This window comes from Somniosus microcephalus, chromosome 22, assembly GCF_052327205.1.
Source record: "Somniosus microcephalus isolate GS21.2 chromosome 22, FLI_Smic_1.0, whole genome shotgun sequence".
In the NCBI taxonomy this organism is placed as follows: Eukaryota; Metazoa; Chordata; class Chondrichthyes; order Squaliformes; family Somniosidae; genus Somniosus; species Somniosus microcephalus.
Genome location: NC_141008.1, coordinates 73,637,483 through 73,665,471, shown reverse-complemented (window position 1 = coordinate 73,665,471; position 27,989 = coordinate 73,637,483). Strand labels below are relative to the sequence as shown.

Genomic DNA, 27,989 nt, shown 5'->3' with positions numbered 1-27,989 from the left:
CAAGCAGTGCATTCCAAATTCTAACCACTCGTGTAAAAAAAGTTTTTCCTCTTGTCGCCTCTGGTTCTTTTGCCAATCACCTTAAATCTGTGCCCTCTGATTATCGACCCCTCAGCCATTGGAAACAGTTTCTCTTTGTTTACTCTATCTAAGCCCTTCATGATTTTAAGTATCTATCAAATCTCCTCTTATACATGCCATTTTGAGTTTGTAGCCTGTGGCAAGACTATGTTAAATCCAGTAACGAGATTACTGCAGGTAAAATAATAGTTAATCCTAAGTATACATCTATGTTAAGGGTAGATTCTCGACAAGATGTCACGAAGGACAAGTTCTGCTTCTGCCACGGTCGTAATGTTTTGAAAGAGAAGGTGGTTCAATAAAAATCCAGAATTGTTACAGGGACATTGAGAATCTTGCCTTTTTGAAAAGCAAAGATCAACAAATTCTTCACACATAAAAATACAGTTGAAAGTAATTTTTTATTTTGGATCTCAATTTATCATTAATTGACACCAATTAATTCCATTCTAAAAATGATTCAGAATTTGAAGGACACACTGTTCCAAACAGTAGTTATCCAAATACCATAATTCTTAAAATATATATTCTGCAGGCTGGTACATTTAAAGGCATTATCAGCAGAATCAAGTATCTGGTTCATTCCCAGGATGGCATACTGCAAATCTAAATAGGATTGCATTTCTCATTTTTTCCCCCGTGCATTATTCTTTGAATATTTGGAAAGGATCCCAGAACAATTTTAAACAGGCAATGCCTCATTGTCTGAAAACTCACTCACCCAATCACATTTAAATCCATATTGTTATACAAGACAACAAAAAAAGCCTAATTAGACAGGAATGCAGTTCAGTTTGACCTCTGGTATCCTTTCCATATCTGCTTTGATGGAAAACAATCCAAAACAAAAAGTCAGGCACATTCTGTATGGACATTGGTGTTGACGATAGTATTTGTTAGACTAAGGGATTTTCAATCCTCTGTGAACAGCATATGCACAAGATCTGGCTTAAGTAACTCCTCTTCTACCAGCTTTTGGGGCTGAAACACAAGAATAAATTGGAAATTGAAATGTCTTCACACACTGTTTTGTGCTGACACTAACTTTTTTTTAAAAATAAAACTAAATCAACATTCTCCACCGATATATCAGATCATTATTTAAAAAAACATAATACTTACATAAGAACATAAATAGAAGCAGGAGTAGGCCCCTCGAGCCTGCTCCGCCATTCAATAAGATCATGGCTGATCTTCTACCTCAACTCCACTTTCCTGCACTATCCCCATATCCCTTGATTCCTTCAATATCCCAAAATCCATCAATCTCAGTCTTGAATATACTGACTGAGCCTCCACAGCCCTCTGGGGTAGAGAATTCCAAAGATTCACCACCCTCTGAGTGAAGAAATTTCTCCTCATCTCAGTCCAAAATGGCCGACCCCTTATTCTGAGACGGTGACCCCTGGTTCTAGACTCCCCAGCCAGGAGAAACATCCTCCCTGCATCTACACGGTCAAGCCCTGTGAGAATTTTGTATGTTTCAATGCGATCACCTCTCATTCTTCTAAGCGCGAGAGAATATAGGCCTAGTCTACTCAATCTCTCCTCATAGGACAATCCCCCCAATTCTTTTGAACAGTTAAAAGAGAAATAAAATGATCAGTCTAAAATTTAGTTAGAGCTTCAAGTTGTTGCAGGCTCACTCATTAAAAGTACATCACAGCACAGCCCATCAATCCTGTGCTGTGTTTTATATTCCTCCTTTTCAATTACTTATCCAGATCCTTTTTAAGTGATGTTATCGTGCTTACCCGAATTGCCACTTGTCGCAAAGCATTCCATGTTCTAATAATCTTCTCAAAAAAAATGTATTTTAGTTTCTTGCAGTGGTCTTTGAGATAATATGGAGTCGATGCACCCCTCAAGTTTGAAAACATCTATTTAATCCCCCTTATCCATCTCTGTTCCAATGGAAAAAGCCCAATTTTAGTGCCTTTCTTTATAACTATAACCGCTTATTCTTGGTATTATTCTAGTGCATTTTTATTGTTCCCTTTCTATAACTAATATTATTCTTGTAATGTGATGCCCAGAACTTCATCAAATATTGTAACTGTGGCCTGACCAAGATCCTGTACAAATTCAACATCACTTGCTTGCTTTTATATTCTATGCTTCGAGGTGCAAACCCCAAAATCTCATTTGCTTTTCATCTGCACCCGCACCTTTAAAGACTGACGTATCTGTACCCTAGCTCTCCCTGTTCCTCAGTTCTGTTAGGAATCTTGATTAAGAGTATACTTCCTTTTCATATGTTTGGAGCAGGAATAAGAATGGAAAAAGTGATGCAAGAAAAGACCTGCACACTCATCAAGGAGCAACAGACAGCAGATCGGAGAAGGGATTTTGGAAAAAAAAATTCAAAGAAATTAAACTCCTAATTTCAAGCTTTCCAAGATGACAATTCAAACATTAATAGAGTCATAGATTTATACAGCACAGAAAGAGGCCCTTCGGCCCATCGTGTCTGCACCGGCCATCAAGCCCCGTCTATTCTAATCCCATTTTCCAGCACTTGGTCCGTAGCCTTGTATGCTATGGCGTTTCAAGTGCTCATCCAAATGCTTCTTGAATGTTGCGAGGGTTCCTGCCTCTACCACCCTTTCAGGCAGTGAGTTCCAGATTCCAACCACCCTCTGGGTGAAAAAGTTTTTCCTCAAATCCCCTCTAAACCGCCTGCCCCTTACCTTGAAACTATGCCCCTGGTTATTGACCCCTCTACTAAGGGGAAAAGTTCCTTTCTACCTATCCCCCTCATAATTTTGTACACCTCAAATCAGGTCCCCCCTCAGCCTTCTCTGCTCTAAGGAAAACAACCCCAGCCTGTCCAGTCTCTCTTCATAGCTGAAGCGCTCCAGCCCAGGTAACATCCAGGTGAATTTCCTCAGCACCCTCTCCAATGCAATCACATCTTTCCTATAGTGTGGCGACCAGAACTGCACACAGTATTCCAGCTGTGGCCTAACTAGCGTTTTGTACAGCTCCATCATAACCTCCCTGCTCTTATATTCTATGCCTTGACTAATGAAGGCAAGTATCCCATATGCCTTTTTAACCACCTTATCTACCTGTCCTGCTGCCTTCAGGGATCTATGTACATGCACACCAAGGTCCTCTGATCCCCTGTCCTTCCTAGGGTCCTACCAGTCATTATGTATTCCCTTGCCTTGTTAGTCCTCCCAAAATGCATCACCTCACACCTTTCAGGGTTAAATTCCATTTGCCACTGTTCTGCTCATCTAACCATCCCGTCTATATCGTCCTGTAGCCTGAGGCTTCCCTCCTCATTATTTACCACTCCACCAATTTTCATGTCATCTGCGAACTTACTGATCATACCTCCTACATTCATATCTAAATCATTAATGTACACTACAAACAACAAAGGACCCAGCACCGATCCCTGCGGTACACCACTGGACACAGGCTTCCAATCACAAAATCAACCTTCGACCATCACCCTCTGCCTCCTGCCACCAAGCCAATTTTGGATCCAATGTGCCAAATTGCCCTGGATCCCATGGGCTCTTACCTTCTTGACCAGTCTCCCATGTGGGACTTTGTCAAAAGCCTCACTGAAGTCCATGTAGACTACATCAACTGCAATACCCTCATCCACACACCTAGTCACCCCCTCGAAAAATTCAATCAAATTGGTTAGACATGATCTCCCCCTGATAAAGCCATGCTGACTATCCCTGCCTCTCCAAGTGGAGACTAATTCTGTCCCTCAGAACTTTTTCCAATAATTTCCCTACCATTGATGTTAGGTTCACTGCCCTGTAATTCCCTGGTTTATCCCTACTACCCTTGAATAATGGTACTACGTTAGCTGTCCTCCAGCACCTCCCCTGTGGCCAGAGAGGTTCTGATAATGTGTGTCAGAGCCCCTGCAATCTCCTCCCTTGCCTCACACAGCAGCCTGGGATACAACTAAACATGAAAACACCTGTCAAAAAGATCTGAAATGAAAATGATCAAGTCTGTGTTCACTCTACATAAAAAGACCAAGATGAACTAATCCAAAGAATGCAATAAAAACCAGTTACAATCTACATAAATATATAATAAATTATATTGATCTTTAAATCTTTTTCTCCATAATACAGGTTTCATAGTTTCCAGCTGCATCTTAGAAATTCAAGTCAGGGCAATTAATTAGTAAATTAGTGGGGAAAAACAGCCACTGGAAGATTACTCACTGTGCCATATTTCACGAGAGTTGGTACCGCAGTTACTTTCAAATTTGTTCGAAACTTATTTTCAAGATTCTTCCAGCTGGTCAAAGACAATGTGAATATAAAACAGGCATATTAGTTATACCTCAAGCATTGAAGAAAGTCTGTTTCAGTAAAGAGACGAGCATCGACACAAATGTCACAAAGTTGCATTTACCACATAATCTGCAGGCTGTGCGCTGGAATGATTTGGCTGCCCAAAACCGTTTTGTATCTGGCAGTTTGCTGAACAATTGCTTTTGGACAGTAATGCTCTAGTTTCAATACAGAAGTGTACACTGATGCCATCGTCAACAAAATTCAATATCATTCACCTTGGGCCAATGTCCAAATTGAAAACAAGGAGGTCCCCACCATTACCTATATCCCACCAAGTTCAGAATGATCAATTTATTATTATTTTTTAAAGTGTAAAGTTTCTTCTTCCAGTAAAATAGCAGCTCCATTATCAAAGCTAGCCTGATTCTGAAGTGTTTTGTAAAAGACACAGACACACCACCCGTCCCCCCCCCCATGCAATTTCTAAAACTAACTGATACAGATCTTAATCCAAGTAGAAAACTAGCTGTAACAAACTATATCTAAAAGAAATAGGCCTAGAAATTCAGTTAGGGGCACCCAGCTGGCTAGCGCCCAAAAGTTAGCACTGGGCGCGGAGCCATTTGCGACTGTCAGATATTCGGCTTCTGCGCCCCAATCTGGAACCGGGCGCTATTCCAGGGTGTGCCCGCCTCCGCTTGGGGCGCTGAAACTGAATTTCAGCGCTCTTGGCGCCGCTGCAGAGCGGCAGGCTGCGGTACTGCAGGCCTCCTCCTTCTCTTAAGGGGGAGCTGCCTGCAACGGGGAGATTGCCGCTGGAGTGTGCCGGCAAATGAGCCTGGCACCTCGGAGAAGTGCCGGGTTCGCGGAAAGCAGCCGGCAATGCCGCGGGGGGGGGGGGGGGGGCGGGTGGAGGAGGCCGGGGAAGGAGGTGCGGGCAGGCGGCCGCCGAAAAAGCGGCCGGCCGCACCTCCACCTTAAAGCGCCCCACTAAGGCTAGAGTACGGCCCCGTTTTCTGGTCGCTGTTTGCGGCCGCAACTAAATATGGGGATCAGGCCAGTTTCGGGGCGGAACCGGGGCACTGCGCACACCAATGACGTCATCGGTGCCGGCGCAGCGCTAACGGCTACCGCCGCCAATACTGCTGCGCTGAATATCAGCGCAAAATCATTTTTGGCGCAGAAGCCCTCTTTAGGCGGTAACTGGCCGCAAAGCTGGCAGCGCCTTAAATGAATTTCTAGGCCATAATGTTTACTTCAGCTTTCAATCCGTCATTGTGCAATGGAATTTTTACCATTATTATGAACGATATCAAATAGTAATGTCACTGTCTAATTGGATAAGTTACTCTCCATATAACTGAGGAAATCAATTGATAATTTAAACATTTGAATTGGGCAAAAATAAGGTAGAGTACTTGGACCAGGCGTCCAAGGTTTTACATCATTTATCAGAGTGCTGATGTAATCCTGACTTGGTATTTTATACAGTAACACATGACTGACTGGAGGTTAGTTATTCCAGGTATCACTCTAGAATAACTAAATGATCTTTGCAAGATTGTAATTTATGCTCTTAAATATCACATGAATGTACAAGATGAGTGAACTCTTCCATTTGTTGGAGAACAATGACTTTTTTCTGAATAATACACAAATAATAATAACTTACTATGGCCGGTCACCCGTTTGGCAGTAGATGAAGACAGATCCTTCAGGCAGTTTACTCAGCTCTCCACGGACTACTGGTTCAGCTGGAGGAGTAATTAGAAAACTAATGGATCTCAACACTCTGGACAGTGACCATTTTCATTTACAATGAAGTCAATGGAAATTAACCCCAACGTGCCTGTGAGGAGAATACTGACAGAGAACTGGAACACAAAAATACACTGACACAACTGGACAGGAGAATGAGGATGAGTTTGAAATATTTGTTGAATACAGTGTCTTTTGATTTCAACATGAAGCTTTCAACGTTATTTCCATTAAGAAATATATTTTGACTAGTGTGGGTTCAGTACCAAAAACTTTTAATTGCACAATTGCATCAAAATATCTGGTTGACCTTTCTTCATCACCAGTCAACTATTATTGGACCTTTTGCTCGTTCATTGACTTGTTATATACTGCAGCTGCAGTCATAGCTCTCAGGTTGAGGATGCCTTTGGCTAATTCATGCATTAGCACATCCACCTTTTGATCACATTTCTTCCATCAAAGGTCCCACTGTCCTCCAGACACTCATCCACCCGAAGCAGTTGGCACTTTCTGGAAGTGGCCTAGTTGCTTAACTGCTGCCCAGCACTTGGCATGGACCAGTCACATGTAGTACCGTTTACTCATTACAGTAGCAGACTAACACTTAACCGGACTTTATCATCATCACCTATATACACATGGCCATCTCATCATAGAAATTTACAGCACAGGAGGCGGCCATTTGGCCCATCTTGTCCGTGCCGGCCGACAAAGAGCTATCCACCCTAATCCCACTTTCCAGCACTTGGTCCGTAGCCTTGTTCAAGGGCATATCCAAGTACTTTTTAAATGAGGGTCTCTGCCTCTACCATCCTTTCAAGCAGCGAGTTCCAGACCCCCGCCACCCTCAGTGAAAAAAATCTCTCCTCAGATCCCCTCTAAACCTCCGACCAATTACTTTAAATCTATGCCCCCTGGTTATTGACCCTTCTGCCAAGGGAAATAGGTCCTTCCTATCCACTCTATATAGGCCCCATATAATTTTATACACCTCAATAAGGTCTCCCCTCAGCCTCCTTTGTTCCAAAGAAAACAACCCCAGCCTATCCAATCTTACCTCATAGCTAAATTTCCCCAGCCCAGGCAACATCTTCAAATCTCCTCTGCACCCTCTCTGTAATGTGGTGACCAGAACTGCACGCAGTACTCTAGCTGAGGCCTAACTAGTGTTTTATACAGTTCAAGCATAACCTCCCTGCTCTTATATTCTATGCCTCGGCTAATAAAGGAAAGTATCCCGTATGCCTTCTTAACCACCTTATCTACCTGTCCTGCTACCTTCAGGGATCTGTGGACCTGCTCTCCAAGGTCCCTCTGATCTTCTGCACTTCTCAATGTCCTACCATTTATAGTGTATTTCCTTGCCTTGTTAGCCTTACCCAAATGCATTACCTCACACTTCTCCAGATTGAATTCCATTTGCCACCATTCTGCCCACCTGACCAGTCCATTGATATCCTCCTGCAGTCTGCAGCTTTCTTCCTCATTATCAACCACATGGCCAATTTTTGTATCATCTGCCAACTTCTTAATCATACTTCCTACATTCAAGTCCAAATCATTGTCATATATCACAAAAAGCAAAGGACCCATTACTGAGCCCTGCAGAACCCCACTGGAAACAGCCATCCAGTCACAAATACACCCTTCGACCATTACCCTTTGTTTCCTGCCTCAGCCAATTTTGGCTCCAACTTGCCACTTTGCCTTGGATCCCATGGGCTTTTACTTTCGTGACCAGTCTACCATATCAAAAGCCTTGCTAAAATCCATATAGACTACATCAAACGCACTACCCTCATCAACCCTCCTTGTTACCTCATGGTAATCGCACCTATTATATGTGTGCACGTGTAGAAAAATCTAAAATGGCTACCAGATAGATTGATAGAACTTTAGTTGCAGTATGCCATATACGAGGCCTTCTACAACCAGTGGACACCGCAGGGACTGGGGTGTATAATGGACACTAGGAGTAATATTACTTTGTTTGAGGAGTTTTCTTTATGGTTCTTTATTAGTTGTGAACCTTTAAAAAGGGGGATACATTTACAGTATTTGTTTTTAGTTGATGTCACTGGGGCAACCAATGCATCCTTATAGGTTATTTTAGAAAATGTATACTTGCAGCCCTGTGGTCTACACATTGTCACTTGGAGGATGTCCTAAAGGATGGCTAACTGCAATTGCACTCCAGCACACCTTCAAGGCAGGATGGGAGAAAATTGGGAAGCAAAAAGTTCTTAAAATCGAAAGACTTGCATTTATATAGCGCATTTCACGACCACCGGATGCCTCAAAGCGCTTTACAGCCAATGAAGTGAAGTCACTGTTGTAATGTGGGAAATGTGGCAGCCAATTTGCGCACAGCAAGGTCCCACAAACAGCAATGTGATATGACCAGATAATCTGTTTTTGCTATGTTGGTTGAGGGATAAATATTGGCCAGGTTCCCGGGGATAACTCCCCTGCTCTTCTTCGAAATAGTGCCTTAGGATCCTTTACGTCCACCCGAGAGAGCAGAAAGGGCCTCGGTTTAACGTCTCATTCGAAAGACGGCACACCTCCGACAGTGCAGCACTCCCTCAGCACTGCACTGGAGTGTCAACCTAGCTTTATATAACTAGGGCTTGAAACTAAAAAAAAAAAGGGGGGGGGTCGGTCAGATGAGGGGAACTTTAGAAATCTAAGGAGAAAGGTCAAGGCAATAGAGCAGTGTAGTGATTTGGGTAAAAATAAGCAGAGTGTGACAGGAAAGGGACAGAGAGTTTAACGGTAGCAGTGCAGCAGAGAATAAGATCAAAGCAGGGAATAATGGTAAAAAATTTAAATTAAAGGCTCTTTATCTGAATGCACGAAGCATTCATAACAAGATAGACAAACTAGTGGCACAGAGATAAATGGGCTTGATCTAATAGCCATTACAGAGACATGGTTGCAAGGTGGCCATGGTTGGGAACTAAATGTTCCAGGGTACTTGACGTTTCAAAAAGACAGGCAGAATGGAAAAGGAGGGGGAGTAGCCCTGATAATAAAGGACGACATAAGGACAATATTGAGAAAGGATCTCGGCTCGGAAGATCAGGAAGTAGAATCAGTATGGATGGAGATAAGGAATAACGAGGGGCAGAAAATAATGCTAGTAGTATATAGGCCCCCTAACAGTAGCTATATTGTTGGACAGAATATTAATCAAGAAATAGCAGGAGCTTGCAACAAAGGTAATGCAATAATCTTGGGGGACTTTAATCTTCATATAGACTGGACAAATCAAATTGGCAAAGGTAGTCTTGGGGACAAGTTCATGGAATGCATTCGGGACAGTTTCCTAGAACAATATGTCATGGAACCAACCAGGGAACAGGCTATTTTAGTTCTTGTATTGTGTAATAAGACAGGGTTAATTAGCAATTCCATAGTAAAGGATCCTCTGGGGCAGAGTGATCATAATATGATAGAATTTCACATTAATTTTGAGAGTGACTTGCCTAAGTCCAAAACTAGAGTCTTAAACTTAAATAAAGCCAATTACATAGGTATGAAGGGCAAGTTGGCGAAGGTAGATCGGAAAAATAGATTAAAAGGTATGGCGGTAGATGAGCATTCAAAGAAATATTTCATAATTCTCAACAAAAATACATTCCATTGAGAAATAAAAACTCCACGGGAAAAGTGATCCAACCGTGGCTAACTAAAGAAGTTAAGAATAGCATTAGATTAAAAGAAGCAGCTTATAATGTTGCAAAGAATAATAGTAAGCCTGAGGATTGGGAAAGTTTCAGAAACCAGCAAAGGCTGACCAAAAAATTGATAAAAAGGGAAAAAATAGAATGAAAGAAAACTAGCAAGAAATATAAAAGCAGATTGCAAGAGTTTCTACAAGTATGTAAAAAGGAAGAGAGTAGCAAAAGTAAATGTTGGTCCCTTAGAGGCTGAGACAGGAGAAATTATTAATGGGGAATAAGGAAATGGCAGAAACATTAAACAAATATTTTGTATCGGTCTTCACAGTAGAAAACACAGAGCATACCAAAAATGGCAGGGAACCAAGGGTCTAATGAGGGTGAGGAACTTAACGTAATTAATATAAGTAGAGAAAAAGTACTAGAGAAACTAATGGGACTAAAAGCCAACAAATCCCCTGGACCTGACAGCCTACATCCTATAGGGTTCTAAAAGAGGTGGCTGAAGAGATAGAGGATGCATTGGCTTTGATCTTTGAAAATTCCCTAGATTCTGGAATGGTCCCAGCGGATTGGAAGGTGGTAAATGCAACACCACTATTCAAGAAAGGAGGGCGAGAAAAAACAGGGAACGACAGGACAGTTAGCCTGACATCAGTTGTCAGGAAAATGCTGGAATCCATTGTTAAGGAAGTGGTATCAGGGCACTTAGAAAATCATAAAACCATGTTGACTCTGCCAATCATGTTATGAAAGGGAAATTGTGTTTGACAAATTTATTAAGAGTTTTTTGAGGATGTAACGAGCAGGGTAGATAAAGGGGGAACCAATGGATGTAGTATATTTGGATTTCCAAAAGGCATTTGATAAGGTGCCACATAAAAGGTTATTACACAAGATTAGGGCTCATGGGGTTGGGGGTAATATAGTAGCATGGAGAGAGGATTGGTTAACGGACAGAAAACAGAGAGTAGGGATAAACGGATCTTTTTCAGGTTGGCAGGCTGTAACTCGTGGGGTGCCGCAAGGATCAGTGTTGGGGCCTCAGCTATTCACAATCTATATTAATGACCTAGATGAAGGGACCGAGTGTAATGTATCCAAGTTTGCTGATGATACAAAGCTAGGTGGGACAGTAAGCTGTGAGGAGGACACAGAGTCTGCAAAGGGATATAGATAGACTAAGTGAGTGGGCAGTAAGGTGGCAGATGGAGTATAATGTGGGGAAAAGTGAGGCGATTCACTTTGGTAGGAAGAATAGAAAAACAGAATATTTTTTTAATGGTGAGAAACGTTCAAATGTTGGTGTTCAGAGATTTGGATGTCTTCATGCAAGGAACACAGAAAGCTAGCATTCAGGTACAGCAAGCAATAAGGAAGGCAAATGGCATGTTGGCCTTTATTGCAAGGGGGTTGGAGTATAAGAGTAAGGAAGTCTTACTACAATTGTACAGGGCCTTGGTGAGACCACACCTGGGGTACTGTGCACAGTTTTGGTCTCCTTATCCAAGGAAGGATATATTTGCCTTGGAGGCGGTGCAACAAAGGTTCACTAGATTGATTCCTGGGATGAGAGGGCTGTCCTATGATGAGGGATTGTGTAGAATGGGCCTATACTCTCTGGAGTTTAGAAGAATGAGAGGTGATCTCATTGAACATACAAGATTCTGAAGGGGATTAACAGGGTAGATGCTGAGAGATTGTTTCCCCTGGCTGGAGAGTCTAGAACTAGGGGGCATAGTCTCAGGATAAGGGGTAGACCATTTAAGACTGAGATGAGGAGGAATTTCTTCACTCCGAGGGTTGTGAATCTTTGGAATTCTCTGCGCGAGAGGGCTGTGAATGCTGAGTCTTTGTGTATATTTAAGGCCGAGATAGATTTTTGGACTCTAGGGGAATCAAGGGATATGGAGATCAGGTGGGAAAGTGGAGTTGAGGTCGATGATCAGCCATGATCTTATTGAATGGCGGAGCAGGCTCGAGGGGCTGTATGGCCTACTCCTGCTCTTATTTCTTATGTTCTTATGGGCTCAAGTCCCTGGAGTTGAACCTACAATCTTCTGACTCAGAAGCGAGTGTGCTACCAACTGAGCCACGGCTGACATGGAAAGGCTCTTATTCAAACTGAGAATAATTTCTGAATTTTAGTGCCCAGTCATTGTTCGATTGCAGCAATCTTGCTGGTTGCTGATCAGCCCTAGACTTTGTTCCAGCACCATAAACAGTTTTCGCAATAGCACAGCAATGACTGCTCTTGCAGCCACGCCATTCACTGGAGCGGCTCCATTCCTACCTGTCACACAGTCCGGGCACCAGCTCACGCCATTGGCATCTTTCGAGCCGGTGAAATACGCAAAGATGGTCTTGCCCTTGTTGCCGTCCACCACCTGCACGAACGCGTCGTACCCGGACACTTCCACCACGGCCATCACCACGTCCGCTGGCAGCGCAAAAATGCCGACGCGCCCAACTCCCGCCAAGCCTTTTTATAGAAACGGCGAAGCGGCCGCGCCCGCCGCGGCTTCCGTCCGCCACCGGTGGTCTTCCATTGGAGCCGGCCGGGCGCGCGCGCGCATGCGCAGACTTTGAACCCGAGCCCGGGAGCAACGGTCAGTCCGCGAGCGGCCCGGACTGTCCACCGCGGCCCGCTAGAGCTCGGCCCGGGGGGAGCCTCAGCCCACTAGAGCTCGGCCCGGGGGGAGTCACAACCCGAGCTCGGCCCGGGGGGAGTCACAACCCGAGCTCGGCCCGGGGGGGCGCGTTTCTGGATCCGCTTCTGGATTCAATCCGATGTGACGCCAGTTGCAGGGCTGGACCGGAACCAAACCCGATCCAGTGTCTAGCAACCGGGCGCTTGGCAACTTGGGGCCTGTGAGGGAGGCCGGGCCGGGCTCAGGAGCGCTGGGTGGCGGCTGTGTCGGCCAGGTTAGAGTGTTAACATTACCAGGTAAGGAGTGCGGTAAAACCGGGGCAAGCTTCTGTGTCTGCAACAGCTCGAACAAAATCCGCTTGATGCTGGAAATGTGAAACAAAACCCGAAACCGCTGCAAACACACTGCGGGGAGAGTAAAAGGCGAAATGACAACAGAAAATGCTGGAAAAACTCAGCAGGCCAGGCAACATCCGTGGAGAGAGAAACAAAGTCAACGTTTCAGGTTGAAACCCTTTGTCAGGGCTGTTCTGTTTGAGGATCTTGGGAAGGAGGTAGAAGCGGGCTGTGCGGGGTTGGGGAACTATGAGGTTGGTGGCCGCGGGGGGGGGGGAAGATCTCCAGAGGAGATGAGGTCAGTGACAATCTTGGAAACGGTGGTTTGATGTTCGGCTGTGGGGTCATGGTCCAGGTGGAGGTAGGAGGATGTGTTGGAGAGTTGGCAGCTGTCTCCCATTCTGCCAGCGCATTTCACATCTAATCTAGAGCCGTCTTTTGTCTCCTCTGCCCTATCACCATCTCGTCTCGTTTTGAATACTTCTTAATGTCTCTTCACTTCTCTTTTGTTCTCTCCCAGCCTCCAAACTGGCCTTTTAATTTGTTTCATTTCCTGTGCTTTTTAAGTCTTGACAAAGGTCTTCGCCCTGAAACGTTGACTCTGTTTCTCTCTCCACCGATGTTGCCTGGCCTGCTGAGTTTTTCCAGCATTTTCTGTTGTCATTTTGGATTTCCAGCATCTGCAGTATTTTGCTATCGTACTAGAGCAAAAGGTGACATTTGAGGTATAGACTGAACTGGAAGATCATAAAGAAAGAAAGACTTGTATTTATATAGCACCTTTCACAACTACCGGATGTCCCAAAGAGCTTTACAGCCAATGAAGCACTTTTTGGAGTGTAGTCACTGTTGTAATGTAGGAAACGTGGCAGCCAATGTGCGCACAGCAAGCTCCCAGAAACAGCGATGTGATGATGACCAGATTATCTGTTTTTTAGTGAAGCTGGTTGAGCGATAAATATTGGCCAAGAGACGGGGATAGTGTCTTTGAAATAGTGCCAAGGGATCTTTTCCATCCACCTGAGAGAGCAGACGGGGCCTCGGTTTAACATCTCATCCAAAAGACGGCACTGCCGACAGTGCAGCACTCCCTCAGCACTTTACTGGAGTGTCAGCCTAGATTTTTGTGCTCTGGAGTGGGACTTGAACCCACAACCGTCTGACTCGGGCGTGAGTGCTCCCCACTGAGCCACAGCTGACACTTACCAATCTTTGCTGCTAAAGATTCATCAACAGAATTGCTTTTAAAACATTCAGCCCAACTGTATGTATTATGAATTACCACTTGTCCAGCTTCTATCGCACTAATTGGAAATAAATGATCAGTATAAAATCTAAACTGCCTCCACGAACGTGTAGCCACACTTCATCATGTGTCCCCAGCTGCTCTGCCTGCTCGCCTTGTCCTGATACACCAGTAGGGACACATGAGTAGAAATAGAATTACCTGTAAAGTGTTTAGGTGAAGAACAGCAGATGGTTAAATGGTGGAAGTGATATTCGCATGAGACAAAAAGGCAGGATGAGGGAAAGCAGCTACTCCTGTCTCCTATCTGTCATTTCTAAGTGTGGGGTTGTGTCAGTAGAGGGGGAAACATGAAAACTATCAAAGTGGAGTTGCTAGTAACCCAGAAGTCTAGTGGAAGAAAAAGCAGGTCAACATCAAGTACCCTGCCAACAGTTCATAGGAACATAGGATTTGCTAGACCCAAAAAAGACCAAGGTCCATCTAGTTCACTTTCTACCAACCTACTAGTCGCATGATACAACAATAATGGAGTTGTTGACTAATCATAGCAATCAATTTCTATCAATTATTCTGCAACAAACCCAGACATGATTTGAGGAACCCCCTGGTGCTGGACCACCATAGGCCAGAGACCCTACTCGAAGCACCCGCCCCCGGAAACACTGGTACACCTGTCTCGTTGCTAGCACCTACTGACAGAGAGAAAATTGGGAGATATAGTTAAGGTTTGAAGTTGTTAAAGTCAATATTAGGGCCAGAGGGCCCAAAGTACCTTATAGAAAGGTAAGGTATGGTCTTTAAAATTGCCTGGATTTAATTTAGAAAATGAGCCTCTTCAATTTCTATTTAAATGTGATGCTGCCCACGTATAACATGGCTTCATGTTTATCATCTGAACCTGCAGGGATTACGTCATGAGTGTTGATCTTTCAGTGTGAATATCGTCACACCGTGATATTGAGCACAGGTTAGTTTCTGCCCTGACGGCAGGTATTCGTTGTATTTAAAAAAAAAAAAAAAAAAATAAGCAACTTGATCCAACATTGAATTAAAAATGAGGAGAAAAGTTTCATCATGTGTGTGTGCTTGCGATCGATCGATCATTGGCTCAGTGGTGGTTCTCTCTCCTGTGACTCAAAGCTGTGGATTCAAGCCCCAGTGTACAGATTGGCTGCCGTTTCAAGAGTAATTTATTGGCTGTGAATTACATAGAATTTACTGCACAGAAATGGGCCATTCATCCCAACAAGTCTATACCGGTGTTTATGCTCCACACGAGCCGCCTCATAACCCTATCATCATATCCTATTCCTTTCTCCCTCATGTACTTATCTAGCTTCCCCTTAAAGGCATCTATGTTATTCACCTCAACTACTCCATGTGGTAGCAAGTTCCACATTCTCTCCACTCTATGTAAAGAAGATTCTCCTGAATTCTTTATTTGATTTATTAGTAACTATCTTATTATTCTGGCCCCTAGTTTTGGTCTCCCACAAGTGGAAACATCTTCTCTACATCTATCATATCAAACCACTTCATGATCTTAAAGACCTCTATCAGGTCAATCTTCAGCCTTCTCTTTTCTAGAGAAGAGACCCAGCCTGTTCAGTCTTTCCTAGTCAGGTCTGGTACCATTCTTGTCAATCTTTTTTGCACTTTCTCCAGTGCCTCTATATCCATTTTGTAATATGGAGACCAGAACTGTGCACAGTACAGTGCAAGTGTGCTCCATCCAAAGTTCTATATAAGTTTACCATAAGTTCCCAGCTTTTTAATTCTATTCCTCTAGAAATGAACCCAAGTGACGTGCTTTGGGACATCCTGAGAATGTGAAAGGTGCTATATGAATGCAAGTTCCTTTCCTCTTAGATTACATAATGAGCAAATGTTCCTTTTTAACATGATGTCCTGTTAGAATCATAGAATGATACAGCACAGAAGGAGGCTATTCGTGCTTGTGCTGGCTCTGAGGTCGAGCTATCCAATTAGTCGCACTCCCCTGCTCTTTCCTCATAGCCCTGTAAATTTTTTCCCCTTAAAGTATTTCTCCAATTCTCTTTTGAATGTTATTATTGAATCTGCTTCCACCAACCTTCCAGGCAGTGCATTCCAGATCACAACAACTCTGTTTATAAAAAAAAAAGCTTCCTCATGTCATAAGAAAATAAGAAATAGGAGCAGGAGTAGGCCATATGGCTCCTCGAGCCTGCTCCACCATTCAATAAGATCATGGCTGATCATCGACCTCAACTCCACTTTCCTGCCCGATCCCCATATCCCTTGATTCCCCTAGAGTCCGAAAATCTATCTATCTCAGCCTTGAATATACTCAAAGACTCGTCATTCACAGCCCTCTGGGGTAGAGAATTCCAAAGATTCACAACCCTCGGAGTGAAGAAATTCCTCCTCATCTCGGTCTTAAATGGCCTACCCCTTATTCTGAGACTATGCCTCCTAGTTCTAGACTCTCCAGCCAGGGGAAACAACCTCTCAGCCTCTACCCTGTCAATCCCCTTCAGAATCTTGTATGTTTCAATGAGATCACCTCTCTTCTAAACTCCAGAGAGTATCGGCACATTCTACACAATCGCTCATCATAGGACAGCCCTCTCATCCCAGGAATCAATCTAGTGAACCAACGTTGCACCACCTCCAAGGCAAGTATACCCTTCCTTAGATAAGAAGGAGATAGATCGATTTCTAGACACAAAAGGCATCAAGGAGTATGGGGAGAGAGCAGGAATATGGTATTGAGATAGAGGATCAGCCATGATCATATTGAATGGCGGAGCAGGCTCGAAGGGCTGAATGGCCGACTCCTGCTCCTATTGTTCTATGTTTCTATAAGGAGACCAAAACAGTGCCCAGTACCCCAGGTGTGGTCTCACCAAGGCCCTGTACCATTGGAGCAAGACTTCCTTACTCTTATACTCCAGCCCCCTTGCAATAAAGGCCAACATGCCATTTGCATTCCTTATTGCTTCTTGTACCTGCAAATTAGCTTTCTGTGTTTCTTGCACGAGGACACCCAAATCTCTCTCGATGTCGCCTCTGGTTCTTTGCCAATCGCCTTAAATCTGTGTCCTCTGGTTGCTGACCCTTCTGCCACTGGAAACAGTTTCTCCTTATTTACTCTGTCAAAATCCTTTATGATTTTGAACACCTCTATCAAATCTCCTCTTAACCTTCTCTGCTCTCAGGAGAACAGCCCCAGCTTCTCCAGTCTCCACATAACTACAGTCCCTCATCCCTGGTACCATTCTATTAAATCTCTGCACCCAGGCCTTGACGTCCTTCCTAAAGTGTGGTGCCCAGCATTGAACACAATACTCTAGTTGAGGCCTAACCAGTGTTTTATAAAGCTTTAGCATCACTTCCTTGCTTTTGTACTCTCTTCCTCTATTAATAAAGCCAAGGATCCCGTATGCTTTTTCAACAGTGTTCTCAACTTGCCCTGGCACCTTCAATGATTTGTGTACCTACACACCCAGGTCTCCCTGTTCCTGCACCCCCTTAAATTTTACCATTTGGTTCATATTGCCTCTCCTCATTCTTTCTCCCAAAATGGATCACTTCACACTTCTTTGTGTTAAATTTCAACTGCCACGTGTCTGCTTATTTCACCAGTCTGTCTACGTCTTCCTGAAGTCTGTTACTATCTTCCTCATTGTTTACTACTTTTCCAAATTTCGTGTCATCTGCAGACTTTGAAATTATGTCCTGTATACCCAAGTCCAGGTCATTAATATATTAAATATAGCAGTGTCCTAATACCGACCCCTGGGGTACACCACTTTATACCTCCCTCCAGCCTGGAAAAACCACTGTTTACCACCACTCTCTGCTTTCTGTCCCTTAGCCAATTTTGTATCCATGCTGCCACTGTCCCTTTAATCCCATTGGCTCTAATTTTGCGAGCAAGTCTATTATGTGGCATTTTGTCAAAACACCTTTTGAAAGTCCATATACAAACATCAAGTGCACTACCCTTATCAACCCTCTCTACTTCATCAAAGAGCTTGATAAGTTAGTCAAACACGATTTGCCTTTAACAAATCTGTGCTGACTTTCATTTATTAGCCCATACTTTTCCAAATGCCAGTTAATTTTGTCTCAGATTATTGCCTCTAAAAGTTTCCCCATCACTGACGTAAGGCTGACTAGCCTGAATTGTTGGGTTTATCCCTCTCCCCTTTTTTAAACAGGGTGTAAGATTTGCAACCCTCCAATGTTCTGGCACCATCCCTATATCAAAGGAGGATTGGAAGATTGTGGCCCGAACCACTGCAATTTCTACCTTTACTTCCCTCAGTAATCTCCTCTTTTGAAGACTTCCCATTGTTCAAGTACTGTTTTGCCTACCGATTTTTGATTCCATTCCACCTGGACCAGATCCCTTTTCAACTCACTGAAGTTAGCCCTCCTCCAGTTAAGTATTTTGACGCTTAATTGTTCCTTGTCCTTTTCCATAACTATTCTCAACCTGATATGATCACTGTTTCCCAAATGCTCTCCCATTGAAACTTGCCCCACTGCAACTGTTTCGTGTAGGAACCAAGATTTAACAGTTCGCTTTTTGGAGTATGTTGTAATTTTACAAAAAAAATGTTATTGATCCTAACTGCAGCGATCAGTTTAAGCAGTCAGCATTAGCTTTTTAAAAATAAATGATAGCAGGTGACTGTTATGTAATTATTAGTTCACTCAATTTTAAGTTTCAGGATTTACTTTTATTAATTACTTTTTTGGTTTGTCCCTATTTTTCATCCTCTTTCTGTTTTAACTTTCTCCCCTTTTTACTTTTAATTGTCCTTTTTCTTTTTCTATTTGGTTTACTTTTTCTGTTTAAATCAAGTTTTAAAGACGTAACAGTTTTCTTCTGCATTCCCTTTTTATAGAGTATGGCTACCTAAGTATTATTAATTTGATCTATGCAGATAATCATGCAAACAAAGATTCAGCATCACCACACACGGGATACGAACCCAGCCCAGTCTTTTGGGACCTGGATGCCCTCCATGTCAGCTGGACAGGATGTTGGAAGGAGCGAACAGAGCAGAACCCAATTTTACAAGACTCAGGTATATCGCAACGTTATCCCTTCGGTTACAATGCCTACTTTACACCAGCTAACAATGTGCTCCACTCACAGTCAAATTGTTTATAGCAATAATAATTTAAAGAATAGTAATGAAGGCATAAAATATTGTTTTAATGTAGAATTTACAATTAAAAGAAAACTAAATTTTGAACAACTTTTTAATATTTCAAAAATTTTATTTTCCATTTACAGCAAACATCCATTTGGTTCTGTGGAGAAATTGTTAGCAAATATTTTTAATGTCTTTCTGTAATTAATTGCTGCTTTAATGACTTGAATCTTTGTGCAAAGAGGAAAAAGTGATCATTAAATATTACAATTTGCTATATGATCGATAAATTGCTCAGAAGTGGCGCAGTGCATTGCTGGAACAAAGCAGTGTGGGCCACAGAGTGATGGGCCATGCATTAATGCCTGTGATTTTTCCTGTTAAAAGTTCCATATCTTACGTGAGACATCATAGGAAGGCAGTGAACTGATGATCAACACTTCCTTCATGTTGAAGGAGTGAATTGCTTAGCAAGTTACCCAGACTGTCCTGACGCACCTATTGCTGTTTAGAAAGTAGTATAGGAAGCAAGCTTCTTGCTACCCCCATTGCTGGGTAATACTGCTGGGTGGGGGAGAAGGAAAAAGCATTAATGTGTGTTTCCTTAATTATAATTAAATGAAAACGTCTGCAGGAGAATAAAGTGTAATCAAATTGCTAAAGCTTTTCTTAATTTTTTTAGTTAAAATTCAATAAAGATATAACAAGTACTGTATCGAACCTGGCTGTGAAATTCATGGACCCTCGTCCAATTGTAATTGAAAAGCTACGTCAACCTTGTGAACAGCATGTTCAGGATGATGCCCAGAGTACGCGCAGTTCTGTGCAATTTTCTGCTGTGTCTGAAGACAGACTGAATGTGGCTGTTCAGATGGCAAAGCGAGATCTAAGGAAAAGGCATCTGGAAGAGCAAGTGAAGGATTACTTGTGTAAACTTGAGCAAGATCAACCAGAAACTTCAAAATCTATTAATCGAATGAAGGGGAAATCTGCTGAGAATACTGCATGCGTCAGGAGTCGGCTGAAAGTGGAGAGCCCTACAAAACTGAGACACCAAAGGAACCAAGCTGCAAAAGAGGGGATTACAAGGTCTGGTGCCAGGGTTTATATTTACACCTCTGATCAAAGCCAAGCTCGGCCTGCCCACTCTGATTCACCACCGACACATGACCCAGGCCCAGATCTGAGTCGCCATAACCAAGGAAATAAAAGTGCTGAGGAAATCCGTAGGTTGAGAATGGAGCTCAGCAAGTACTTTCAGAAAATTGAGGAACTTGCCAAGAAAGGTATAAAATCTTTTTTTTAATATCAAATTAGTTATGTGATTGGTGATATTGTCAACTGGAAATAATTTTTTTCAATTTGCGTGCATTTTGCAAGTCAACCCAAGCCTATTGGAACTATTGAGAAGTATATTCTTAGAACAAACTGTGTCCCAAGGAAGGGCCACACGGACTCAGCAATCTGACCCACGTATTTCTTGTTTGCTAGTTTGTCCTCATAGACAAGTATAGTTATTTTGTGTCTGTCGCAGGTCTCTAAAAGGAAATACTTTCTTCCACTGGGACAGTATGAGCAGAAGGCTTAGCATGGGGAAACTGGAAGTGGGTTGGCTATGGGGAAGGCAGGTCTGGGTGGAAGCTACAAGTTGATGCCATCCAGGGAGGTTAAGGAGCTTGGCTCGAGCAAGAGGTGAGTCCGGGTTGGGCTGAATGGCAAGCGGGGAGTGGGAACGTAGGAATTGGTCCGTGGTAATCAAATGAATAATGTTACCAATGGTCGTGTGATTCCTGTAGATCAATCAAATTGCTTGAAGGCAACATAGACTGGGTCAGTTAAATAGCCAGAAGAAAGAAAGACTTGCATTTATAAAGCATCTGTCAAGACCTCCGGACATCCCAAAGCGCGTTACAGTTAATGAAGTACTTTTGAAGTGTAGTTACTGTCTTGTAATGTAAGAAACACAGCAGTCAATTTGCGCACAGATCGGGCCCACAAACAGGAATGTGCTAATGACCAGGTCATCTGCTTTAGTGGTGCTGGCTGAGGGCTAAGTATTGGCCAGGAGAACTCCCTGTCCTTTCTTAGTCCTCCTGAGAGGGCAGACAGGGCTTCAGTTTAGCGTACGGTAGGGATATGGTAGCATAGTGGTTATGTTACTGGACTAGTAATCCCGAGGCCTGGACTAATGATCCAGAGACGTGAGTTCAAATCCCACCATGGCAGCTGGGGAATTTAAATTCTGTTAATTAAATAAATCTAAAATAAAATTAAATAAATCTAAAATAAAAAGCTAGTATCAGTAGTGGTGACCATGAAACTGCTGGATTGTCGTAAAAACCCATCTGGTTCACTAATGTCCTTTAGGGAAGGAAATCTGCCGTCCTTACCTGGTCTGGCTTATCTGTGACTCCAGACAGCAATGTGGTTGACTCTTAACTGCCCTCTAAAATAGCCTTGCAAGCCATTCACCAAACCGCTACAAAGCAGCATGGACTGCAGCGGTTAAAGAAGGCGGCTCACCACCACCGGGCAATTAGGGATGGACAGCCCATATCCCGTGAACGAATTTTTAATAAGTGTAATCCGAAAGCCAGCACCTCCGACAGTGCAGCACTCCCTCACGGGTGTCAGCCTAGATTATGTGCTCAAGTCTCTTGGAGTGGAGTGGAGCTCCCAAACCCGTGACCTCTATATATCACCGTTCCTTCAATTGTAGAAGTTCAACGTAAACCTAGCATTAAAAACCTTTTTATTATTAGTGGATGTGGGCGTCACTGGCAAGGCCAACATTTATTATCCTCCCTAATTGCCCTTGAGAAGGTGGTGGTGAGCCGCCTTCTTGAACCGCTGCAGTCCGTGCGCTGAAAGTACTCCCAGTGCTGTTCGGGAGGGAGTTCCGGGATTTTGACGATGAAGGAACGGCGATATATCTCCAAGTCAGGATGGTGTGTGACTTGGAGGGGAACTTGGAGGTGGTGGTGTTCCCCTGCGCCTGCTGCCCTTGTCCTTCTAGGTGGAAGAGGTCGTGGGTTTGGGAGGTGCTGCCGAAGAAGCCTTGTTGAGTTGCTGCAGTGCATCTTGTAGATGGTACACACTGCAGCCACGGTGCGCCGGTGGTGGAGGGAGTGGATGTTTAAGGTGGTGGGTGGGGTGCCAATCAAGCGGGGCTGCTTTGTCCTGGATGGTGTTGAGCTTCTTGAGTGTTGTTGGAGCTGCACTCATCCAGGCAAGTGGAGAGTATTCCATCACACTCCTGGCTTGTGCCTTGTAGATGGTGGAAAGGCTTTGCGGAGTCAGGAGGTGAGACACTCGCCACAGAATACCCAGCCTCTGACCTGCTGTTGTAGCCACAGTATTTATGTGGCTGGTCCAGTTAAGTTTCTGGTCAATGGTGATCCCCAGAATATTGATGGTGGGGGATTTGGCGATGGTAATGCCATTGAATGTCCACTTTTGACCTTATGGAGGGAAGGTCATTGATGAAGCAGCTGAAGATGGTTGGGCCTGGGACACTGCCCTGAGGAACTCCTGCAGCGATGTCCTGGGGCTGTGATGATTGACCTCCAACCACCACAACCATCTTCCTTTGTGCTAGGTATGACTCCAGCCAGTGGAGAGTTTTCTCCCTGATTCCCATTGATGTCAATTTTACTAGGGCTCCTTGATGCCACATTCGGTCATATGCTGCCTTCATGTCAAGGGCAGTCACTCTCGCCTCACCTCTGGAATTTAGTTCTTTTGTCTATGTTTGGACCAAGGCTGTAATGAGGTCTGGAGCCAAGTGGTCTGGAACCCAAACTGGGCATCAGTGAGCAGGTTATTGGTGAGAAAGTGGTGCTTGACAGCACAGTCAATGACACCTGCCATTACTTTGCTGATTGAGAGCCTGATGGGGCGGTAATTGGCAGGATTGGATTTGTCCTGCTTTTGTGGACAGGATATACCTGGGCAGTTTCCACATTGTCGGCAATGATCCCTCTAATTTTTTTTGTACTGAGTGGGCCATGAACTCCTTTGAGCGTGACCTTTTTGTCCGTGGGCAACATTTACAACAATATTGACATCAATGACAGCAACAGCAACCACTTAACAGCATCTATATAGTAAAGCCATATTGCCACCCCACTGTCTCATGCACCCCGCTGTCTCAAATCATGAGACAATCAGACAAGGTTCGATACAGGTTTAACATAACTTCTCTGCTTTTGAATTCTATTCCTCTAGAAATGAGCCCCGGTGCTTTATTTACACTTTTATGGCTTTTTTAACCTGCATTGCTACTTTTAATGATTTGTGAAGCTATACCCCTAGATCCCTCTGCACCTCTACCCCATCTAGATTCTTATTTTCCAAGGAGTATGTGGTCGTCTTATTCCTCTTACCAAAACGCACCACTCATATTTATCAATATTGAAATTCATTTGTCATTTACATGCCCATTCTGCGAGTTAGTTTATGGTAGAATTAATTAAAAGCTTTTAGCTCGTCATGTACAAACTCTATTTAAAAAAAATACTTGTCAGAAATGACTGGGATATAAAAGAAATGCTTAATAATGCATTAACACTTCAGAAACGTCACTCAGTTACATGGTTATGCATCGACAAACAATCCAAAAACCAAAGGTGAGCTGAAAGAGGCCTATCTATTCATGCAATTAGTATTAATTTGAAAGTTTTCAGTGTATTAGCCCATCCCTTATGTCACTATAGCAGTGGCTGCACAAGCAGCAGGAGCAGCGGCTTTCCTATGGCGCTGACGTGCTGTACGCCCACATAAGTCATTAGAATATTAATCACAATGCAACCAGACAACCAACAAATATAAAGTGCTGTAGGTCTTTAGTTCACAGTATCAAAAAGAATTGAATAATTGAACAAGAACGGGTATCCGTATTTTCAACTTCAATCACTTCCATTAATAAATGTGGTTGTCTTGAACCAGCGCCCCCCCTGTAACATGTCAGAAATGCAGCACTTATTCATGAGTGCAGAAAAACACACACACAATTTGCGTCACCGAATTAAAAACAAAAAGCAGGAAAAGCTATGATTTAACAGAAATAAAACATTGGTTCTCCTGTCCAGGAAGAATGATGAATCAGACTGACTTGGAAATGTTTATTAATATGGTGACGGAAGGATGTTAATTTATGAATTTTGCTTCTAATGTTTTTCTCTCAAACATTCTCCACAATATTAATCCCTGCTCTTATCACAAAGTGTTGAATTATTTTAGGTACTTGGCAATTAAATAGTGGGAAAGAAACTTCATTGTACTCTGTTTAATCTCCTATTTCAAACATTTCTACCAAATCAAGATTGTACATTATCAGTTTAATCCAAGTATTTTCTGTGTCTTTCTCAATGAACAAATAGTAGTTTCTTCTAAGGTAGCTTCCGGCAATGTTTATACATCATTACATAACTCGTGTTACTATTAACACTCCACTAAAGGTTTAAGAGGAAATCTATATTTACATTATTCCTGGGACTTGTTAGGACACACAAAATAAAATGGTTTGTGTTTTTCCCCTTTTTTGCTTCTCTTCCTAAACATCTCAATGATATTTAAAAAGAAGTAATATGTAACTCCTACAAATTCTCCCCCTCCTCCACTGCATGGTTGCATATTTGTGTAAAGCTACTCACTTCCGTCAGTCGCTCAAAATCAAATATTGAGAAATTTCAATTTTCAAATGTTTTAAGCATTTCAGACCCTCTTTAAAAGTGTTTGGACTTCAAGATCTGGTTGAAATTTGTTCAGATGAGGGGAAAATTGATTTTTGCTTGTTTCTTCCAAAATCAAGACTGGGGGGGGGGGGGAGAGTGTTATTTAACACTCATGTTTTGGGAAATGTTCATTAAAGATCTTTCAAGTCTTTCAAGTCCCGTTGCAACTTTGACAGAAGAAGTTGCTCCAAGTTTCTCTTTCCCTCTTCAATGCTGTCGTTAAACATACAACAAAAATATAATAAAATAAACTCTAATTCCAAACGAGCTCAAATAAGAAGCGAATAAAGTGGTTAGACTTCCGAAGGCGGCGGTGAAGCTATCTATCCTCGGCCTTGGCGATGAGTTGGAATGAGTTTTGGAGAAGTTGTTTCCTCTTTTTCTGCTGCCGTTCCCTCCGTCTCTCACAGACACTGAGGTACAAATGGGGGCACAAACTTTTTCTCTTCTTTCAGAACATGATTTAAATAAACCGGTAAACTTCTTCAAAAGGGGGACAACACCTGGCAAAATTTAACTGGAACTTACTGCGGGACATTCACCAATACCTTCCTGTATATTTTTCTGGTTTTAAACAATTTTCCGAATTAAAAAAAAAAGATTTCACTGCGGGCCTCAAAATTGTTTGCGTTAGCCTCCTTCCAGCAGCCGTTGTACATGTGCTGTGCCTCCATCTGTGTTGTTCCAAAGTGTGACCGCTGCTCAGTCCCCGGGAACGGACTACATGCACCTCCCTGGACCCTCACCCTTCACCCTCTCTCTGTCCTTGTCTCTCTCTCTCTCCCTCGCCCTGTCTCTCTCTCTCCCTCGCCCCGTCTCTCTCTCTCCCTCGCCCCGTCTCGCTCTCCCTCGCCCTGTCTCTCTCTCTCCCTCGCCCTGTCTCTCTCTCTCCCTCGCCCTGTCTCTCTCTCTCTCCCTCGCCCCGTCTCTCTCTCTCCCTCGCCCCGTCTCGCTCTCCCTCGCCCCCTCTCTCCCTCGCCCCGTCTCTCTCTCTCCCTCGCCCCGTCTCTCTCTCTCCCTCGCCCCGTCTCGCTCTCCCTCGCCCTGTCTCTCTCTCTCCCTCGCCCTGTCTCTCTCTCTCCCTCGCCCTGTCTCTCTCTCTCCCTCGCCCTGTCTCTCTCTCTCTCCCTCGCCCTGTCTCTCTCTCTCTCCCTCGCCCTCTCTCTCTCCCTCGCCCTGTCTCTCTCTCTCCCTCGCCCTGTCTCTCTCTCTCCCTCGCCCCCTCTCTCTCTCTCCCTCGCCCCGTCTCTCTCTCTCTCTCTCCCTCGCCCCGTCTCTCTCTCCCTCGCCCCGTCTCTCTCTCCCTCGCCCCGTCTCTCTCTCCCTCGCCCCGTCTCTCTCTCCCTCGCCCCCTCTCTCTCTCCCTCGCCCCCTCTCTCCCTCGCCCCGTCTCTCTCTCCCTCGCCCCGTCTCTCTCTCCCTCGCCCCGTCTCTCTCTCCCTCGCCCCGTCTCTCTCTCCCTCGCCCCGTCTCTCTCTCCCTCGCTCTCTCCCTCGCCCCCTCTCTCTCTCCCTCGCCCCCTCTCTCTCTCCCTCGCCCCCTCTCTCTCTCCCTCGCCCCCTCTCTCTCTCCCTCGGCCCCTCTCTCTCCCTCGCCCCCTCTCTCTCTCCCTCGCCCCCTCTCTCTCTCCCTCGCCCCCTCTCTCTCTCCCTCGCCCCCTCTCTCTCTCCCTCGCCCCCTCTCTCTCTCCCTCGCCCCCTCTCTCTCTCCCTCGCCCCCTCTCTCTCTCCCTCGCCCCCTCTCTCTCTCCCTCGCCCCCTCTCCCTCTCCCTCGCCCCCTCTCCCTCTCCCTCGCCCCCTCTCTCTCTCCCTCGCCCTGTCTCTCTCTCTCTCCCTCGCCCTGTCTCTCTCTCTCCCTCGCCCTCTCTCTCTCCCTCGCCCTGTCTCTCTCTCTCCCTCGCCCTGTCTCTCTCTCTCCCTCGCCCCCTCTCTCTCTCTCCCTCGCCCCGTCTCTCTCTCTCTCTCTCCCTCGCCCCGTCTCTCTCTCCCTCGCCCCGTCTCTCTCTCCCTCGCCCCGTCTCTCTCTCCCTCGCCCCGTCTCTCTCTCCCTCGCCCCCTCTCTCTCTCCCTCGCCCCCTCTCTCCCTCGCCCCGTCTCTCTCTCCCTCGCCCCGTCTCTCTCTCCCTCGCCCCGTCTCTCTCTCCCTCGCCCCGTCTCTCTCTCCTCGCCCCGTCTCTCTCTCCCTCGCCCCCTCTCTCTCTCCCTCGCCCCCTCTCTCCCTCGCCCCGTCTCTCTCTCCCTCGCCCCGTCTCTCTCTCCCTCGCCCCGTCTCTCTCTCCCTCGCCCCGTCTCTCTCTCCCTCGCCCCGTCTCTCTCTCCCTCGCCCCGTCTCTCTCTCCCTCGCCCCGTCTCTCTCTCCCTCGCTCCCTCGCTCTCTCCCTCGCCCCCTCTCTCTCTCCCTCGCCCCCTCTCTCTCTCCCTCGCCCCCTCTCTCTCTCCCTCGCCCCCTCTCTCTCTCCCTCGGCCCCTCTCTCTCCCTCGCCCCCTCTCTCTCTCCCTCGCCCCCTCTCTCTCTCCCTCGCCCCCTCTCTCTCTCCCTCGCCCCCTCTCTCTCTCCCTCGCCCCCTCTCTCTCTCCCTCGCCCCCTCTCTCTCTCCCTCGCCCCCTCTCTCTCTCCCTCGCCCCCTCTCTCCCTCGCCCCGTCTCTCTCTCCCTCGCCCCGTCTCTCTCTCCCTCGCCCCGTCTCTCTCTCCCTCGCCCCGTCTCTCTCTCCCTCGCCCCGTCTCTCTCTCCCTCGCTCCCTCGCTCTCTCCCTCGCCCCCTCTCTCTCTCCCTCGCCCCCTCTCTCTCTCCCTCGCCCCCTCTCTCTCTCCCTCGCCCCCTCTCTCTCTCCCTCGGCCCCTCTCTCTCCCTCGCCCCCTCTCTCTCTCCCTCGCCCCCTCTCTCTCTCCCTCGCCCCCTCTCTCTCTCCCTCGCCCCCTCTCTCTCTCCCTCGCCCCCTCTCTCTCTCCCTCGCCCCCTCTCCCTCTCCCTCGCCCCCTCTCCCTCTCCCTCGCCCCCTCTCCCTCTCCCTCGCCCCCTCTCCCTCTCCCTCGCCCCCTCTCCCTCTCCCTCGCCCCCTCTC

At 45.3% G+C, this 27,989-nt stretch overlaps 2 protein-coding genes across 7 annotated transcripts in view; one reads left to right on the top strand and one right to left on the bottom strand.

The window, feature by feature from the left end:
* Positions 1 to 463: 463 nt before the first annotated feature.
* On the bottom strand, positions 464 to 12,361 carry txndc17 (thioredoxin domain containing 17). The gene is made up of 4 exons (XM_085965051.1): positions 12,099 to 12,361; positions 6,034 to 6,115; positions 4,287 to 4,362; positions 464 to 1,062 (listed from the first exon to the last, which is right to left on the bottom strand). Exons 1-4 carry the CDS (start codon positions 12,232 to 12,234, stop codon positions 994 to 996), a joined length of 363 nt encoding a protein of 120 aa, XP_085821177.1. The 5' UTR covers positions 12,235 to 12,361; the 3' UTR covers positions 464 to 993.
* A 129-nt stretch (positions 12,362 to 12,490) lies between these two features.
* Positions 12,491 to 27,989, top strand: part of kiaa0753 (KIAA0753 ortholog) — an 88,803-nt gene continuing 73,304 nt past the window's right edge. For 2 of the 6 annotated variants that reach the window (XM_085965046.1, XM_085965047.1), the window contains exons 1-4: positions 12,491 to 12,752; positions 14,945 to 15,007; positions 18,939 to 19,121; positions 19,873 to 20,476. In XM_085965046.1, coding sequence (XP_085821172.1) covers positions 18,972 to 19,121; positions 19,873 to 20,476 — 754 coding nt within the window. In that variant the 5' untranslated portion in view covers positions 12,491 to 12,752; positions 14,945 to 15,007; positions 18,939 to 18,971. The remainder of the gene's footprint in view (positions 12,753 to 14,944; positions 15,008 to 18,938; positions 19,122 to 19,872; positions 20,477 to 27,989) is intronic. The other 4 variants (XM_085965043.1, XM_085965041.1, XM_085965045.1 and 1 more) reach the window with 4 other exon arrangements.

What these genes read in the sequence shown, in the direction of transcription:
- txndc17 (XM_085965051.1), bottom strand. Translation starts at nt 12,234, where the DNA reads ATGGCCGTGGTGGAAGTGTCCGGGTACGACGCGTTCGTGCAGGTGGTG. An exon ending in CAAACGGGTGACCGGCCATA is followed by an intron (nt 4,363 to 6,033) that starts GTAAGTTATTAT and finishes GTCTTTGACCAG; the next exon opens with CTGGAAGAATCTTGAAAATA. An exon ending in CTCTCGTGAAATATGGCACA is followed by an intron (nt 1,063 to 4,286) that starts GTGAGTAATCTT and finishes CTTGTGTTTCAG; the next exon opens with CCCCAAAAGCTGGTAGAAGA.